Source organism: Argopecten irradians, unplaced genomic scaffold (genome assembly GCF_041381155.1).
Source record: "Argopecten irradians isolate NY unplaced genomic scaffold, Ai_NY scaffold_0618, whole genome shotgun sequence".
NCBI classification, from domain to species: Eukaryota; Metazoa; Mollusca; class Bivalvia; order Pectinida; family Pectinidae; genus Argopecten; species Argopecten irradians.
The window spans coordinates 26208-46581 of NW_027188085.1; the positions used below are offsets into that span (position 1 = coordinate 26208).

At 34.9% G+C, this 20374-nt stretch overlaps 1 protein-coding gene and 1 pseudogene across 1 annotated transcript; one reads left to right on the plus strand and one right to left on the minus strand.

The window, feature by feature from the left end:
• Positions 1-2659: 2659 nt before the first annotated feature.
• Positions 2660-15741, minus strand: LOC138313247 (zinc finger protein 233-like; annotated as a pseudogene).
• A 437-nt stretch (positions 15742-16178) lies between these two features.
• LOC138313249 (rab GTPase-binding effector protein 1-like) lies at positions 16179-19909 on the plus strand (the record flags this gene model as incomplete). Its single annotated transcript, XM_069253775.1, has 6 exons — positions 16179-16230; positions 17666-17782; positions 18108-18311; positions 18665-18800; positions 19106-19223; positions 19793-19909. Coding segments are annotated over exons 1-6 (744 nt in total), but the record flags the coding sequence as incomplete, so codon positions are not given.
• Positions 19910-20374: the final 465 nt, after the last annotated feature.

Below are 20374 nucleotides of genomic sequence, written 5' to 3' on the forward strand. Positions count from 1 at the left end.
AGTCGACCTGTACATCTATTATTTCCGGATTTCCGGATCTCGGAAAGGGATCTAAACTGTCCCTATAAAATATTAAACTTACACTAATTTATACACAATTGAATGTATCCAAAGTGATTAAACACACACACACACTTACAGAACTCTTATTGCATCTGATTCTTGCGCAAGAGCAGTAGGGCTGGTGCTTAGACTGATGTGAAGATTGGTACATGTACTTTATATTTTTATACCTTGATAAATTGCCATGACCTAGTCTTTCATTCAAGGTCAAAGGGGTCAAATAAGGCTAAACTCTCTAACTGACATCTTGTAACAGTCCTAGAGATCTGATATTGTGCCTGTAGCATGCTGGAATAAAAAGGCTAAAACCTTTAATCAACGTCTTGTAAATAACTGAGAGCCCTAGAGACTTGCTAATGGGCATGTAGCATGATTGGATAAAGAGCTACCAAGTACATGTATGTTCAAATGAATGACCTTGATCTTTATTCAAAGGTCACAGGGGTCAAATAAACTATTATCTTAAATGTACTTCTACAATTTTATACTATATGTTGTATTGCTGTGATGGACATCTTTGATTACTGATCAACTTAAAAAAAGAAAAACACTCGGTAGGAACCATATCAGGATAATTTCAAGCAAGTTTCAGCTAAATTGCACTGGTAGAACTTTAAAAGTTCAAAATAGGATTTCAATATGGCAGCTGTGTCAGCCATCTTAGACTTTTGATAGACCCCAAAAATAAGAACGCTTGGTCGAGACCATGTCAGGATCATTTCTTGCAAGTTTCAGCTAAATCGCACTAACTTGAGAAGAAATTCAAAATGTGAAAAGTTTACCCACAGCATATGAGGACGAACGAAATATGCATTTTGTGTCCGATGACCTAATTAACAAATAACCAAGGTAACACTTTTATCTGTAAAATGTCATTTTCCAATTTGAAATATGGGTCACATTTCAAATGTGCAATTTTTTAAAAAATATCATTAAAAAATCTTCTTCGAGATCCAGAAGGCCCAGAGACCTAATATTAGGTCTGTAGCATGCTGACATAAATGACTACTAAGTTTGTTTATATGAATGACCTTGACTTTCATTCAAGGTCACATGGGCCAAAATCCTAAAACTTCCAATGACTTTTTGTGAAGTTCTAGAATGCCTAGGAACCTAATATTAAGCCAGTGAGTAGCATGCTGACAAAATTAGCTACCATGTTTGTTAATATGAAGGACCTTGACCTTTATTTGAGGTCACATGGGCTAAAAAACTTGACACCTTCCAATGACTTCTTGTTAAGTTCTAGAAAGTCTAGGAACTTAATATTAGGCCTGTAGCATGTTGCAATAAATGACTACCATGTTTTTTGATATGAATGACATTGACCATCATTCAAGGTCAAATGGGTTAAAAACTCATAAAATCTTCAAATGACTTCTGATGAAGTTCTAGAAAGCCTAGGAACCTAATATTAATCCAATAGCATGCTGACATAATTGGCTACCATGTTTATTAATATGAACGACCTTGACCTTTATTCGAGGTCACATGGGCCAAAAAACCTGAAACCTCCCAATGACTTCTTGTGAAGTTCTAGAAAGCCTAGGAACCTAATATCAAGCCTAGGCCTGTAGCATGTTGACATAAATGACTACCATGTTTGTTGATATGAATGTCATTGACCATCATTCAAGGTCAAATGGGTTAAAAACTCATAAAATCTTCAAATGACTTCTTATGAAGTTCTAGAAAGCCTAGGAACCTAATATTAAGCCAGTAGCATGCTGACATAATTGGCTACCGTGTTTGTTAATATGAACGGCCTTGACCTTTATTCGAGGTCACATGGGCCAAAAAACCTGAAACCTTCAAATGACTTTTTGTGAAGTTCTAGAATGCCTAGGAACCAAATATTAGGCCTGTAGCATGTTGCAATAAATACATGTAACTACCATGTTTTTTGATATGAATGACATTGACCATCATTCAAGGTCAAATGGGTTAAAAACTCATAATATCTTCAAATGACTCCTTATAAAATCAAGTTCTAGAAGGCCTAGAGACCTTATATTAGGCATATTGCATGCTGACATCAATAATTATCAAGCTTGTTAAAATGATTGACCTTGATATATATCCGGGATCACAGGGGCCAAAATTCCTAAAATCTTTGAACTACTTCTTGTCAAGATCTGAAAGGCCTACTGTAGGTAGATACTTGAAACTGGACCGGTAGCATGTTGAAATAATTCTTCCTGTTTTTTATTAATCTGGTCAATATATTGGTCGATAATAGATCTAACTTAAGTATGCTTTAGTCACACGTTAAGTGGTTCATCGAAGTATCCCATTTTTGTAGTGTAAAACTTCACATTCCTTCTCAAGGTTCATATGCTAATGCTAAAATAATCATCCTTTATTTATGATTTAAATGATCATTTACCGTACAGTATAAATTCTATTAAACAGACTAAAACATATTCTACGCTTACCTTTATCTTCGACAGCTTTTTCCCACAATTCATCCCATATGCAGACGCATCAGCATTTTTATCTTCTAACGCAAAAGATTCCACACTCTTACATAGTACATGGGGTTACTATTTAAGAGGACCATGTCAACAGTCAATAGTTGACTATTTAGTATGGAGCATGCGTTGTAATAACATATTAAAAACTGTTCTTGATCCAAGACTGTAAAAATTACAGCATGGGTGTGTAAAATAAATGTTATATTTCATTAGAATATATCTAAATCACTGATATCATAAAATATATATGGTGTAGTTATCCCAGTGTATATACTAAAAGCAAACACATTTGTATAGAAAACAATGTTTATTTTTCGTTCATCACAACGTTTCAAATAAATGGTACTGGTTTGAAGCATACAGTTGTTGACTACTTAGACAACATTATTATATAAAAATTCTCAATCAAAGCATGTCAAATCATCTAAATACAACAGAAAATTGAATAATTCTTTAATTTTGATGTTTAACCAACGTAAATGGGGGTCTTCCTTAGGTCTGTAAGTTACAAGTTGTGACATAATAATTATAGTAATCAGAGACATGGCACGTGTTCTCCTTTAACCTGTAAATCATCAGATGTGACGTCACATTTAAATGTCTCCCTGGTAATGTGATCGAGCATGTCTGCGTAGATTACAGGACTGAATAAATCGCCTACCACAAAAATCACATGTGTATGGTTTCTCTCCTGTTGTCCGTCATACTATGAAGATGAAGATATTCTGGCCTGGTGAATTCTTTACATCACACTTGAAGGGACTATACCCAATATGTGTCCTGAAATGTACTCTCAGGTGGGATGACTGACTAAAGTCTTTGCCACAGACGCCGCATTTATAAGGTTTCCTCCCCGAATGTGTCACGCCATGCATCCGTAGATGTGATTGAAGCATTTACCACAGATGTCACATTTGTATGGTTTCTCTCCTGTGTGTGTCCTTGTATGTTTCTGCATTGTGTCTCTCCGGGTGAACTCCTTACCACAGAAATCACATTTGTAGGGCCTCACTCCGGTGCGGGATCGAAAATGCCTCTTTAGTTTGGAAGATGTACTGAATTCCCTGCCACCAACATCACACTTAAATGGAGTTTCTCCGGTATATGTTCTAACATGCATCTCTAGATAGGATTATTGCGCGAAAACTTTATCGCAGAAGCCACACTTGTGTGGCTTTTTAATATCTTTCTGTTTTTAATGAGGTTTCTAGGCCTTCATCTAGGTATGGCCTACCATAAACATCTGAACTGTCAACAATAGCATCCTCCATAAGAAGAATAATCAACGGCACTCGGATAGTCTTATCAAAATCACAACACATTCAATACATTTTGATCATCGTTGTCTCAACCGAAGGCTGAGATCGGTGTTTGCTGGGATCTTATAATGAATGATATAACCCGTCTTCAGACACCTAAAATCAACAATAAAACAAACAGAATTACAGCTAGAGAATAATTATTCAGAATAGCACAAAACATGAAGATTAATAAGTGATTTTAATCAAATATAAAATAAAACAGATCAAGGCCTCATTTGTCAGAGAACTAAGAATATACAAGTACATAAAATATAGAACAAAAGCTCAAACAAAAGATCAAAAGATTATACAAGTACATACAATATAGAACAAAAGATCAATGTAATTTCAGCCTTTTGAAAAAAATCCAACATGTACATATACGTATACATTGTATTACAGTAATTTTGGCTTAAATATTCCTCCTTAACACCATTAGCATCAAGGGAGTCAGATAAATGGTTTATCCAATGTCTGTATAATGTAACAGGGTGGGGTGTGTTGTTCGGTGCCTTTAGTGGCATGTGTTTCAGTGAGATAGCACTATAAAAAGGTCCCACCATGACATGAAGGTTTAACACATACATTTTAGACAGTCACACACACACACACACACACACACACACACACACACACACACACACACACACACACACACACACACACACACACACACACACACACACACACACACACACACCACATATTGCCTACAGGGGAGGCTATACTTAAATGGCCTTATCTGTTAATTAGAAGTTAATTGTTAGTCTTCGTTCAACAAACCAATCAACATAAAACATAAAAACAGATGTAATATACATGTAACTCATTAACAAGAGGCCCATATGGGCCTTAAAGGTCATCTGCTGACTATTGCCACAATACAACACGGTCAAAGTATACAGTACTGAGTAGTGGTAGATACCCTTTGGATCAATACAAAGAATAGATTGCACTGAAAATGCTCACCTTTTCTTCGACTATCAATTAAATGATGGTAGTATTTAAGAAGTTCTTAGGGTTATCGCACGTTGTTTCCTGGAGTTTTCCAAAATTTTCATCAAAATTGTCACAGTTATTAGTCTTCACCTTAATTTTTGTTCAGGACAGTTATTGTTAGTTTAGATTGTAAACTGAAAATTCTGTATCACATATTTTAAAAGTGTTCCATTTTGGGTAGCGTTCCAAATTGGGTAGCGTCACGTTACATCAGAAACATATATATACATATGTATATATGTTTCTGGTTACATGTATGAACTGCCATCTACTTATTATGACGTCATTATCATTGTGACTGACGTCAAAATTGTCGTTCAAATGGTTGTTCCGTCTTTGAAGATAATTAATTAATTCTTTAATATAAGGGCGTAGCCCTTCCTGCCCGAAGGGCACGAAGAGCGAAGCACATCTAAGGTAACACATGAAAATATAAGAAAAGACTCAATATTCAAAATTCAATCCTACACACTGACAGCTTCAATTTGCGGCCGCCATTATTTTACCCACTGTAAAAAATCCCTTCAGCGTGAATGCGATGCTTTGAAGTGAGCTCATTATATAATCAAGCGTTTCAAACGCTTTTATGATCCGACTAACATAATCTTCATCCGGCACAAGCTCCGTGCTATTGCTCTTTATTTGCAAGCGTTCAAGTGATAAACCACCTTCCAATATAATCATCTGACCCAAAACGGAATATCTGTTACGGCAAATTATTAAAAATTTCTTCTTTCTATTATGTGAGCGTAACTTGATTTGCCCTCTTCTACTTCCAGAATATAACTTCCATTCACTCGATTATAGCTCTTCTACTTCTGGAAGCTCTTCCGTCTATAAGCTGGAAATCTTCTGAGAAGACTTCTCTTCTTAGAAGAGCGCAAATCGAGTTGAGCTCGTGGATTTCCTTCTCAAATGGGGGTTGTGGAACAAGGAATGTGAATATATGAATAAAAATAAACAGAAAATTCGGCTCCGTTATTTCTATAAATTTAGTTTTTTCATTGCACAATTAATGGTTACTTAAATATCTTGCTGCGCCTTTTAAGGCCTTGCCTTCAGTTATATTATAACATGCATGTAGAATTCTACTCGACATAGACCAGTAAGCCTGACCAGTGTTGTTTGTAAATTATTAGAATCAATAATAAGGGATAAAATAATGAGTCACATGAAAAGAAATAAGCTATTTAGTAACGCTCAGTTTGGTTTTATAGACAGTAGATCCACGGTTCTTCAACTTATCAATGTCATGGATAAATGGACAGATATTTTGGATAAAGGAGCATGCGTGGATATTATATACTGTGACTTTATGAAGGCTTTCGACAAAGTACCTCATGGCCGACTAGTACATAAACTCGCAAAATATGGCATCGGTGGTCAGTTTTCAATCTGGATCCAAGCCTTTCTGTTTGGAAGAAAACAAAGAGTTGTAGTGAATGGCAAAACGTCGGAGTGGAATCCAGTTTTAAGCGGGATACCACAAGGATCTGTGTTGGGACCACTTCTCTTTGTTCTCTATATAAATGATATGCCGGATGTAACAAGTACCGGGACAGACACCTATCTGTATGCGGATGATACGAAAGCTTTTAGATCAATAAAAAATGAAGAGGATTGCAAAATATTACAACATGATATATATTCATTAAGCCAATGGTCAGATATTTGGAAACTCTGCTTCCACCCAGACAAATGTAAAATGATGCGATTGGGATATTCAAATACAACTAAATATGGATACAGACTGAAGGAAAATGCCCAATTTTTAAAATTTGTTGACTCGGAGAAGGATATTGGTGTCACCATAGATGATAAACTTACCTTTGACAAACATATATGTGAAAAGGTCAACAAAGCAAATTCAATCATGGGAGTGTTGCGGAGGACAATGGAATACATGGACCAGAGCAGTTTTAAACTTTTATACACGGCATTAGTTAGGCCTCATATTGAATATGCTGTTCAAGCCTGGTGTCCGTATTTGGAAAAGCATGTAACAACAATAGAAAACGTTCAACGTCGAGCAACAAAGCAAGTGCCAGGTCTCTCAACTTTGCCATATACAGAACGTTTGCGTAAACTCCAACTTCCAACGTTAGCATACAGGCGGTCACGTGGGGATATGATTGAAATGTACAAAATACTTTCTGGAAAATACGATAAAGAAGTCGCAGATTTGTTTTCAATCAACCAGGGATCAAGTACCCGCGGACATGATTTGAAAGTGTACAAAGAGCATTCAAGGCTGTGCGTGAGAAAACACTCGTTTACCCAGAGAGTCGTGAATACTTGGAACAGTCTCCCATCAAATGTTGTTCAGTCTAGGACAGTTAAGCAATTTGAATATGAACTCGATTCACATTGGAAAAATCAGCCACTAAAGTATTTATACACTGAAAAAATAAATCCGTGAATTTCTAAGAGCTGACTATTATAGGATTATAAAAAATCCTGTACATGTTAACATGTATGTTGTCAGAATAAATCTATGTATGTATCTATGTATAATCTTCACCATGTTGAAGTAGGTCGATAACCAGTAGAAGTTTAAGCAGGTCGGGGACAACATATACCTCTTCTGGAGGAATTAATGCGTTTTGCCACTGTTTATATAGCTAACATTTATACTTTTTTGTAGGTTTCCAATTATTTTATACGTGTACATGCATTTACATATATTTTCTGTCTAAAACAAACATAACTAACATTCTTAATATCTATCGTACCGCTCACAAGACATCAAATTCACAATTTGTGGACTTGCCGTATAAATTCCCTTCAGAAAACTTTTACCGAAGGTGGTGAAAATTTTGGCCAGCGATGCATTTCATTCCTGGTGTTTTTATATAGTATATAGGGGTATTTATATATATATTTTTACTATATATTATTGACAGAACGTCAAAGAGTCCTGTGCTACAGCTGACTCTCTGCAAGGAAACTTAAGGGAGGCAACTCTAATCGTACCTTATTTATTGTAGGCATGAGTAACTACAAGAAGGGGCAAGGTTGTGAAGGATTAAAATGTTTTCTTTGATAGAAAAAATAAGGGTCAAAAGAGGAATTAAAATTAACAATTCAGATTAAAATGGCAATGCATAGGAACTTATTTTTATATAATGATTTAACCTTCTTTATACAGTAACATTGGTGTTAGTTGGGTAAATCACATGTTTACGACGCGCGCAAAAAAAAAAGAACAAACAAAAAACAATGCACAAAAAAAAAAAAAAATTATAATAATAAAAAATAAAAATGCAATTCTTCAAAAAGCTTCTCGATTTTACCGACAAGCACAACACTACATAATGTAGCAATAATGCAGTCACGATATGTAGATTGTTAAAGTAAGTGAGCTACACGATATTTAAATGGAGTTTCTACAAACTACGGGTCATGACACCTCCAATGGAGATTGTAGATGAACACATTTATGGGTACTATTTACCACCAGAAGCGTAGATTTTGTGATTTTGACTTGGTTTTTGAGCTACCCATTAGAGGCGAGACGACTTTTTCCACCGGACAGGGAAATGTCTACTTATCATAACTTCGTCAATACTTGGCCAATTTTGTTCATCAAGCACTCAATGGAAAGATAAATTATTTCTCTTTAAGTTAAGGTATACGTCATTGATGTATAGCGCACATTTATTAAAATAATCCCGGTTAAAAAAATAGGTCCCTTTTTTTCCTGACCGCCGAGTTCATACCCTTGATACTATAATATATATAACATATATGTATGGATACAAATTTTTCGTGCCAGGTCCCTGTATCAGAAAGTACAGTCTCTGGCTGCCACAGAGTGATTGATGTGTGGAAAAGTCTCCCTGAGCATTTTATAATTGAAATCTAACATCGATATTCGCTTTCGATTAAAAAAATGAACAAATTCTAGACAGACCATCCGATGAAATATTTACCGAGGAATAAAGGATTTGTGCAGTCAAAAATGATAATTTCAGTTTATGCTGGAAATGGCTTTATTAGACCATGTAAAAACCTCTCCGTGCCGCGCGCGACCGGAATAACCTGTAAACCGCCGATATCGAGGTCAAATTTTCTGACCATCTGATTATGCATATTTTCTAGCTCTAAACCGTGTGACGTCATAATAGTCCGTGGCTTATAGCTGCACTATAACTGATGTGCTATCACTTACAGGGACGGTCACAGGAAAATCCGATCAAAGATTTTTTTATGATCACTTTTGAGTGAAGTTAATCGTACAATAACTTTGGCTCGAATATAAATAACTAAAAGAGTGAAATTCGATGTTTCAAATACTCACTAATTTATGTTCTAATAGCAGGTATCTTCGTGTAATTATGAAAGAAAATCCACACGGAAATAAAAGTTTCAGATTTTTTTGTCGAGGAGTTCAGCAACGAATAAGCTTTAATAAGATAATATTTTCCTGTAGTCTGTATCTTTGATACATTGTGAATGGCAAAGTTTGTGACTGTAAAATGAAATTTTACGTAACAATTTAAGAAATTCTTGATTAAAGCATCAAGGATATGATGCTTGACATACGTACACACCGATGCTTGATCATTACAAACATGGTGTTGTGTGTTGGAAACCGAATAAATCGAGATACATTTATTACAATACCGTAAAACTTTTCAACATGTGGTAGAAAGAATTTACTTTTTAGCTCGCCTATTCGAAGAATAGGGGGAGCTAATGTTGTCACCCCGGCGTCGGCGTCGGCGTCGGCGTCAGCGTTGGCGTCCCATTTCACGTTAAAGTTTTTGAGCAAGTTTCTGTTTCGTCAATTGTTTAAGCTTAAGTCATCATAAATGTTTATGATTTTATTTTCCTAATGTGTATGGATGCTGAACGTGATAATACAACCAATTGGGGTCCTTAGGGGTTTTTTGAGTCTGTTGATTTGTCATATTTCCATGTTAAAGTTTTTGAGCAAGTTTCTATTTTGTCTATTGTTTAAGCTTAAGTAATCATAAATGTTTATGATTTTATTTTCCTAATGTGTATGGATGCTGAACGTGATAATGCAACCAATTTGGGGCCCTTTAGGGGGTTTTTGAGTCTGTTAATTTGTCATATTTCCATGTTTAAATAGTAAATACTTGAAAATCAACTTCTTCTGAATAGGCGGGCTTTGCTGTTCTCCAACAGCTCTTGTTGATATTATAAAAGATCAAATAATTGAGACATTAGCAAAACAAACTATTTTTTCAGACAGTGCGGTCGCTTTCAATTTTTAATCGATATACGAGTAGATACACCGATATTCTAGATATATAATTAGCCATGCCTTTGGTTTGATGGTTATGTAATACCTTGACCAGGATGTTGTTTACCTGTACCCAACGCCATTCATCGAACTCACCTGTAATTACCTGGCCGCGGGCAATTTGCTATTCGGTGGACTATATCGGGTATTTGCTATTGTCTTACTGTCAATCAGGTTAGGACATCCGTTAATTGGATTGTGATTTGAATTATGGAAACCCCGTACATCTATCCTCTAGGTTTTTTTATTGTCACCTCCATTTTTAAAATAAAGATGTAAAAGCAAATGGAAGTAAGATATACTTGATCATACCTAGGAATATATATTACGTACACATATATATATGTCGTACCAATCTGATTAAAATCAGCTGTTTGATACTCCGCTTACTACGTGCTCCGCTACAAACGGAGCACGTAGTAAGCGGAGTATCAAACAGCTGATTTTAATCAGATTGATGTCGTACACAGGTAAAACAAAAATGGAAGGTGACTTATTCAGAAACAAAAATGGTTCTAAGAACTATTTCAACTAAAGGTTTAACCTTAGAAATTATTCCAGTCTAGTACTGTAATTACATACGGAATCGTGGCATATAGCAGTCTTCCGTAATTTCTAAGGTATTAGTAAAAATTCTAAGCATGCATTTTCACCGTTTCGAATCTAAATGTACATGTATAGTCATACAAGAAGGGTTACAACATTATCACACTAAATATGCTTATTTAAATATCACTTAGTATATTTTTAAAAAGGTACAAGATAATATATCTATTTATAATGCCGGTATACAAGTAATTTCAATTTTCATTTGATCACTTTATGTGGTTACTTTTTGGATTATACGATAAATATTCATATATCATACTATTAAATCTCGGTATGATATACAAAACGGTCGACAATGAATATACTATTTTAAGGATTTAGTATAATTTTGAAATAATGAATTTAAATCTACACTTAAACTGTGATTTAGGAACATATAGCAGAAATACAATTGATGTATTTCTGCTTTTCAGTAAACGTTATGGATAAAGTTTCAAAGGCAACGATATAGTACATATAATTTTCGGTAAAAGTTCGGTACTGTTACTCCAATATCAACTAACTCGCTTCCGTAGATTTGAATATTTAGTTTAAACATATTTTATTGACATAAAATGACAAAAGGATAAGTCATTAAGTTTTTCCAACTTATATGCGACTTCTCCTGAAATATAGAAAATATAAACATACATAAATGAATAGTCACGTGATTACATGGAACAAAATAGTATGAATTCACATAAAACACCAAGAACATTAAACTAGTAAGAGAGAGGGAGAAAGATAGAGATTAATCCCATTAATCGGGTGAAGAAATTGATTTGTACTATTAGAATTCGTGTGATACCATTATAATATATAAAGCAAGCGATGAAAAATGGGAAAAAATTCTTGACAACTTGTAATGATATAGGAAATAAGTAAGAGAGCGAAAGAGAGAGAGGGGGGGGGGGGGGGGGGGGAGTGTGTGAAAGAGAGAGAGAGAAAAAGAGAGATGAAGAGAGAGAGAGAGTCGATCAATCAAATCTACCCGTTTCTTACCAGGAATTGCTGTACAGCTTTTGCAATTTTCATGTTATTAATTATTGATATGTTAAGATCACCTTTGCATAGAATATCAATGTTAATGGCGCCTTCGTACCACGATAAATCAGTGTTGAGAAGTGCTCGATGATTGGCAAACAGAGGGCAAACAATAAAGAAGTGATAGCTGTCCTCACAGGGATGTCCACACTGACAATATGCAGAATCGGTAAGATTTGCTCTAAAAAGGTAATATTTTAGGGAACTTGCTCGCTTTCTTAGACGACAATGGAGGATATTAAGTTTTCTTGGTCCATATGTTGCAAAAGGAAAATTAAAGTTTGTATTTGTTTTCAGGGATTTCATTATATTGAGTTTAAAAGAATTTATGGAAGGAGAATTTCTAATGTTATGGTCTAAAACATTCCAAAGATGTATAGTAGAGGGAAAAAATGAACTTTGAGATAATTGTAACCGATAGTAGTGTTCTCTTATTTGATATGCATTTCGTAAGTTATAAGGGGTTAAATTACCAACATCATCAGGCAATATATCTATGAGGAAACTTGGTGCCATACCATGGACTATTGAATATAACATCGAAAGTTTACGAGCTTCTCGTCTCTTAGAAAGTGGCAGCCAACCGGTTTTGCGGTATAAAAACTCAGTTTTAGTAAAAACTGGAAGCCCTGTAACAATCCTTGCCGCTTCTAACTGAATATTTTCAAGTTTTAAAGAATTATTTACTCCGCAGTTGTCCCATACTTCACACGCATACTCAAGCAAAGGTCTTATATAAGTGAGATACAGTTTTTCCAAGTTTTTTCTTTTTAGAATTAGTTTAAGTTTGCGTAGGGTTGCTATGTATTTAGTTACTTTACAGTCGTTAGTTATAATAACACCGAGGTGTTTGTGATTATTAGTAAAATGAATGGGAGTGTCATCGAAAGTAAGGGACGGGTTATACGGTAACTGACGATTAGATATGACTAGAGCCTCTGTTTTAATGGGATTGAATTTCATCAACCAATCTTTCGACCAAATTTCTAGTTTCCTTAAGTCCGATTGTGCTTCGTTCTCGATTAGAAGTAAGTTCGAGGATGAGTAAGAGAGTGAGGTATCGTCTGCAAAAAGCCTAGTTAGAGAAGCAAGATTACAAGAGATATTATTTATGTATATCAGGAAAAACAAGGAACACCAGCAAGTATTGTTTTAAAAGAAGATAATGATTGTTTAACAAGTAGTTACTTATTCATCGAAGAAGTTGACCTGATATACCGTAATTGTTCAGCTTATGTATGAGACCCTTATGCCATACCCTGTCGAAAGCCTTCGAAAAATCACAAAATATTAAAATGGAATGTTCATACTTTTCTAAGGAGGTAATTATTGAGTGGTAGATTTCAATAAGCTGATGTGAGGTAGAATGCATGGATAAAAATCCTGCCTGGTATTTATAGATTAAGTCATTATCAATCATGAAATTATAAGATGTATTTTATATACTACACGCTCAAATAATTTACCTATACAGCTTAGAAGAGATATTGGTCTGTAATTAGACACAATGCTGGGGTCATTAGATTTAAAAATAGGCATAACATGAGCAATTTTCCATGCGTCAGGATATACACCAGACGAAAGGGAATAATTAAATATAATAGACAGAGGCACACAAACTTCATATGAGGCCAACTTCAACATTTTATGACTTATACCGTCAGGGCCTGACGCTTTTTTAACATTTAATATATCTAAGATGTCTAAGATTTCACTGGGAGCAATATTTATTTCGGATAAAACAGAGCCAGTACGACTATCAAATAATGGTAAATCTTTATCTAATTCATTTACCGGTAAGTTGGAAACAGAGCTAAAATAATTATTTAAAAGTTCACATTTACTGTCGTTATCATATATCATTTCGTTAGTGGTACAGTCCAATAACGGGGATATTTCTGTGTTCTTCTGTCCTTTAAGTATATTTCTAAGAAGTTTCCAATATATCTTGGGATTGTTATTGTTATTATCTATCACTGTATCAATATTATCGTAGAAAATTTCTTTTGCCCTTTTTATCATGTTATTCACTTTATTTCTCATTTTTATTATTTTAGATTTGAATATAATTAGTATTTAAAGTGAACAGTCGGGCAAGGATGGCTAAAGTCGGTAAAAATGGTGTGAATGTATCCAGTATAATTTCTTATGAAATGGAAAAATAAAATCTCTCGTCAAAATCTGTCTGCGTACGAAGAAATTAATTTAGAGTATGGAAATTCTAAAACGTCCTCCCGGCTCACTATGTCCGTGGTTACATTTCCACGCAGCCTCGCTTTCAATGCTTTCAACTTTTCTTTACTTTAATGGTCAGAACTGGGAAACTAAGAAGAACTTGACCGTCGTATTAATATGTGAGAACTTTTGGAAGGCCAATGAACGCATTTAGACTGGTTTTCTTTGCCCGACTATTCACTTTAAATCTCTGCCGTAAATCACGAACAAAACCAACCGATAGCGCTAAAAGCTAGGCGATTCGTTGGGTAGGACTTAATTTTTCATTCATCCAAAGCAATATCCTGACGTATTATCAAAAAACATTTTGGCTGCACAAATCCTTTAACGAAAATGTAAAATTAAATGCACTGCAGGCAGGTACAACATAAAGTAAGGTAAGGTAAGACTTCTTTTATTTTATTAACACGGCCAAAGTAAACTACATTTTATTCACTTGTAGATGTCTCACATATAAAATACGTCCTTGTTTCAGACGAAAAAAAAAAAAAGATGAAAGGGAGCGGGCACATTCATCTTCCAGTCCACATTTTTTAAAACTCACCAACTTTTCGGCGTGTAAAAGGAGCGGGTCGGTGTGGTTTGTACATAGTGTTAATTACGTATATGGTCTCTGTCACTCAGCTGACGGAGCATGCTTCTTGGCTCAGTCGGTAGAGCCGTAATCAACTACCGCGCGGTATTTAAGACGACGGCAGGAAACATAAGACGACCCGCGTTATGAAACCAACATTTTATATATATTAATATATTAATCAAATTGTTCAGAAGGTGATGATACGTGTAGTATTAACGGTAAGTTAATAGCTTTTGCGACTCTTCAAAATTATCGATCTCGTTTTACATTCTCATTTAAAAAATTAAAAGCCGTTTTGGAAAGGAAGTGGGTCTTTTAAAGTGTTTTTAAAATTATATTTAGCGTTCTGCCGAACAGCATGGACACATTTTTGTAGATCCGACCTTCGGCTGCCACTTGCCGAAGGGTAAATTGCGCTCCATCGTGCTGTATAGTTTAATATCTGTCTACTATTATGTAATACTGCTCGTTGTATATATGTCTTGATAAAGGACAGATCGTCTCAAAAATTTGACAATTTTGTTTTGTCCACACGGTTGGAATTACTTCCTTGTCCCATAAAATGATATTTAAAACAGTTGAATAACCCGCCAATAGTTGAATCGTCGCAAACAAGGAAGCCGTCCCATTTGTACTGATAAATACAAATTTATCGCAGCTTTTATCTCTTGTTTATTTAAACAGCTGCTTGATAGGCCGGTTGGACTGGGTGTTCCTCGGTGTGAAAAATAGGGGCTACACCAGTAACACGTAATATTTATGGTAAGCAAATACACATTCTAGTAACATAATCGCCATTTTCGATAAACTAATGGATATTTAAACAATTTTGAATTTAATAACATTAAATTTGAGAATTTTCATTTAAATCGTCTAAAGAAGGAACTATATGTGACTTCAAGGACAAGGTCGAAGGAAATATTCGACTTCGCGTAAACTGACAGGCACCAAAGTTAGCTTCAAATGTTGGCGCCTTTTTTTCGTGACTTTCTTATCTCCAATAAAAGAGTTCCGAAACGGGTAGACTGGTTCCCGCCTCAGTTACCTCCCTTGCGTACGCTTCACTGAGGACCGGTAGCGGGTAGCCATCTTGAGTGGGAATTCCAACTCCAGAGTAATGCGCATCATTTCTGAGCATGATATGTCATCATGGAGACGGCTACTTCCGTTAGGAGAAAATAACGTCATTAACGTCGTTCCTATGAACACTCTAAACTCTGTTAGCACGAAATGATTTCAAAACTTAAGATCTTATTTAATTTTGTTTATATATCGTTCAAATAAATTATTTATTCTTTACGTTAAGTTCCGTCGCTTCGTGCGTAAAGGGGTTTCCCACGTCTAAAAAAAGTGGTACCAGCGAACCGGATATGTAGATTGACCAATCAAAAAAATCATCATGGTTACCCGCTACCGGTCCCTAGTGAGCGGAGCGCAGCCTGGCGGAGAGTAGAGAACTAAGGGAAGGGAACCAGTCTACGAAACGGGAAGTAGGGGGCGATAGAACTGATCAATGACAACTGGAATGACGTTATTGGTGTTTGACAGGAGGCCACGATCATCATACTATAATATGGATGTTGTTAAATGTATTTCTGAAATTTTTTGACATATGATTGCCAAATATGGCTGAAATGGAGCATCCTGCATCGCCACAGTCGCCCGACGACACAGAAGGTAAACCTGGTCACATCGGTCTGATGGATCAGGAGGAAAATGATTATGCCGATGAATGAAAGACATCGGCTGATGTTTATTTTTAAATGTATGGTTATCATGATCAAACATACACACACACATTCTATGAAGTATTTTGAAACACTGAACACAGTTGTATCATTTTAGAAGTACACAAAATGACCATAAAATTAAAGGACCCGGTCGTGTTAAATCAATAACAAATTGATTTTATCGATTTTATATTCGCACGTGCACATTTTCTAAATATGATAACTAGAATACACAAGAGTATGCTAGACAGCGGTATGTATCTTTGCAGTATATTGACGATATCAATATTTTAGATTTAAAGACGTTATAACTTATACACGTATATTGGCACCGTATTTTAGTTGGAAATTTGCCTAAAGATATTTGTAAAGGGGCCTGCAGGTTGCATTTGCCATTAGCATGTATGTGTAAATAGTCCACTACAAGTACATTACATCTTTATCTGACATAAACATATCCATGGGCATGTACGTATTACTATATCAGTATTAAAATGAATTTTATTTGACTTAAACTAGCATATAGCCTGATCATTCAGTGTTACTTTGTCAATTTATAATTAAATACCAATCTTCTATAGGGGTAGGTACTGTCTGTATGTGCATAATGCGAAATAAATCTGGTATATGTTATCAATATTAAAAAAAAATATTCCTTATACTACAGCTGTACATATACTTATCACAATAATTATTTGCTAGTTACATGTATACACAATGTACACAATAACTTACATTTTACATAATTACAACATGTAGACCATAATAGATTGGAATTCCTTACAACCACAAATTCTCCGAAACTCTTCAACTACAACATTCAAATTAACAATCCTTTCTGCCTATTATTTTTTTTTCCAACACTCACTCCAATTGACATAAACTTCAGCTTGATGAAGGTACAATATGGATGTAGATGTAGATGTACCATATGATTGCACATATGTATAGGCAGCTTCTAGAATATCAAAATCATAAGCTAGGGTCTTTCAGTACCAAGGTATATATACATAGTTTATGCGCTTATGTTTGATAGAATATGGTCACTTTCAAGTTCATATACATTTTCAGTTTTGCAATTTTTCTAAATTACTGAAAATTAAAATTGAGGGAAAGGTGATCAAATGTCTCTTGCTTACATAAGGCTAATTAAGTTATTGCACTTAGATAGATACAGAGAAAAATTGCATTCCTTTTGAGTGCACCATGGTTATACAGGAATTGAACCTTGGTCTATTGGGAATATTGCTCAAGATCCGTCAGCTGATCATGAATGACATAAAAGCACATAATAAATATTCAATGATCACACATTCCTTATTATATATTCCTATATAGTCCTAACTTTCTGGATTGGAATGATGATATATTTACTTTTTCAGAATCTCTTTCCTCACTAAAGGAAAAATGTGCTCAGCTTCAGAGGGAAAAACAAAATATTGAAGCAGATTTTGGTCAAAAAAGAGCAAAATTCAAGGAAATATATTTGCAGAAGGAGGGTAATTATATGTAATTAAAAGTCAGTTAAGTAAAAACTGTAAAGGCTTGAATTTTGTTGATATGAAACAGTGAGAATATTGAAATTAAAACAATGCAAAATGACTAAATGCAATTATCTTTAATTTGTTGCATTTGTTCATTGCTGAAAAATGAATTCAGTCACCCCTGTAATTTCAAAATGGAGTAGTCCTACCTTTGATTAAGAAGAGTCTAAATGAGTCCTCTGATAGAATTGGTTAATTAACAAATTGATCTTCATGGGATTATTAGTTCAGGTTAACAAGGTTACGCTTTATATATATTTATTTGATTTTAACATTTTAGAGGAATTAAGAAAGGAAAAGCTGGCTGTCACTGAATCTCGGAACATTGCTAAAAAGCTCCAGGAAGATTTAGACAAGGTCAAAGGTGAACTTGAAAGTATCAAGACAGCTGTGGCATATTCTGAATCTAACAAACAGGACGAGATTGCATCAATACACGAACAATGTCAGCAGGAGGTTGCATCCCTACAACATCTTATGAAAGGTAAAAACTGTATATAGAGCATATAATGTAACTGAATACTAGTTTCAAAGTGTGTATATGTTGAAATAATCTAAAAATTAAAAAATGCCACAGAGTCATGATACCCTATAAATGATCAGGCTTCATACCAGCTTATAATGAAATCCAGTCACCAGAATTTTTGTCAATGGAAAGTGAAATTTCTCTTGCCAAATAAGTTTTTTGAGCCAGAAACTTTACTGTCACTTTAAAATGACAATTTTTTTTTAAAGACTAATTATCTCCCTTCTATTATTATTATTCACCCTATATTATCAGATGTTAGAGATTGGTGTAAGATTGTTTGATAATATTGAATGGTTTCTCCCTGATAGAGGTAGCTAACGAAGCTTCCAGGAATACCGCTCTAAAGTATGAGACAGAGCGAGAGAAGCTTCAGGAACTAACAGAGAACTATGAAGAGGAGCTACAGGACCTGAGGAATAAACTATATGGTGGTGGACAGGACAGGCTAGTGTTGAGACAGATTTATTCTGTTGTAATGTTACTTGGAGTTGGTATCTCTGTAATCTCATTAGAAGTCTTTGTTGTGTTGGAGTTATCTCCCCTATGGCCTGTTCACACTGATGAAAACGTTCATGTAACTGCTTCATTTCATCTGTGTTGCCAATGTATTTTGTTTTTGTATACAACAGATAATCTTCCCTGATTATATATTTGACTAATTAAAGATGTTACGCTGCTACCTCTCAAACTTCCATCTGGTGAGAGGAAAATGTTGAGAATGATAAATAACTGTATCGTGTATGTTACAGTGGTGGTGAAGGATTCCTGAGTACCGTGGCCAAACAGCTGAAGCTGGTCAGTGTGGGTCAACACTCCACATCCGCCACTCTATCGGAACACGAAAGTCTCGAGGAGAGCATGAAAAAGGTACGATACCTTAAAGCATAGTAGAGATTAAAGCATCAAGTAACTATAATCGTCAACTTTTTGCTTTTATTCTATTTGCAATTTTTGTTAGTGTAATTTGTCTAAACAGGATATTAATTGGACCAACAAAAGCCTTTGTCCAGATTATACAGGTTTTAATTATTGTACTATAAATTAAGAAGGAAGATGCTATAAAAATACGCCGGGATCTGAATTAGACAAGAGCTAGCTAGGGTTTCGACAAGTTATACAGTATGTGTTAATAGTATGAGAAAATTTGTCTCAGAAAATCATATTTCAGTGCAAGTCTTTTGACATTTCAAAAGAAGATCATATTATGTACCACTGAAATATGCATGTTATCATTAAACATTAAAGATGAATGGCATAGGATTAAAGGTTATGTATTGAAACGTGGCACAGGATTTATGACCTGATTGTGATAGTTGTGATAACTATAGTGATTCCATGGTGTATAAATAAATAGATTACTGTTGCCAAGGTACACATTACAAATGGTAAATCACATGTTATATACTGACAGTAACATAGAATTATTTTTCCTACAGGCCCAAGCTGATGCAGAGATCCTTAAATCAGTTGTGATGCCGCTAGAGGATGAGGTCAAGTCGTTAAAGGCAAAGTTAAAGGAGGCTGAGGACAAGCTTAAGATACAGAACCTCCAGGTAAAGGAAGCTTATGTTTGTTAAAAAAGACAGACGGGAAAATTAGAAATAGGAAATAAAGTATGTGTAAAGTAGATTAATAATAAGATCTACAATCTGTAAATAAGGAAAGAAATTTATGTTGGTATAGGCGGCGGATGTTCAAAACCAGTATTAAAAAAAGTCAAATTATGAAAACTAATATTTGTAAATCTTAAGATAAAATTCTAATTATTAGAAGAAATGTTATTTTTAAAGGAGGTTGATATATTTATGTCATTTTTTTTCGATCAAATAACAATTGTCATTCCCATCGCATGAATTGTCAAGTTTACATGTAATATGTATAGAAATCTTTCTTATTTGTGAAGACTACCCACATTTGTATTCTCTAAGCCAACCTTATGTGAAATCATGTTTTTTAGCAGTCACCAGTCGGTGGGATGAGCCCGAGTCACCGACAGATGACACCAGATACTCAATCTC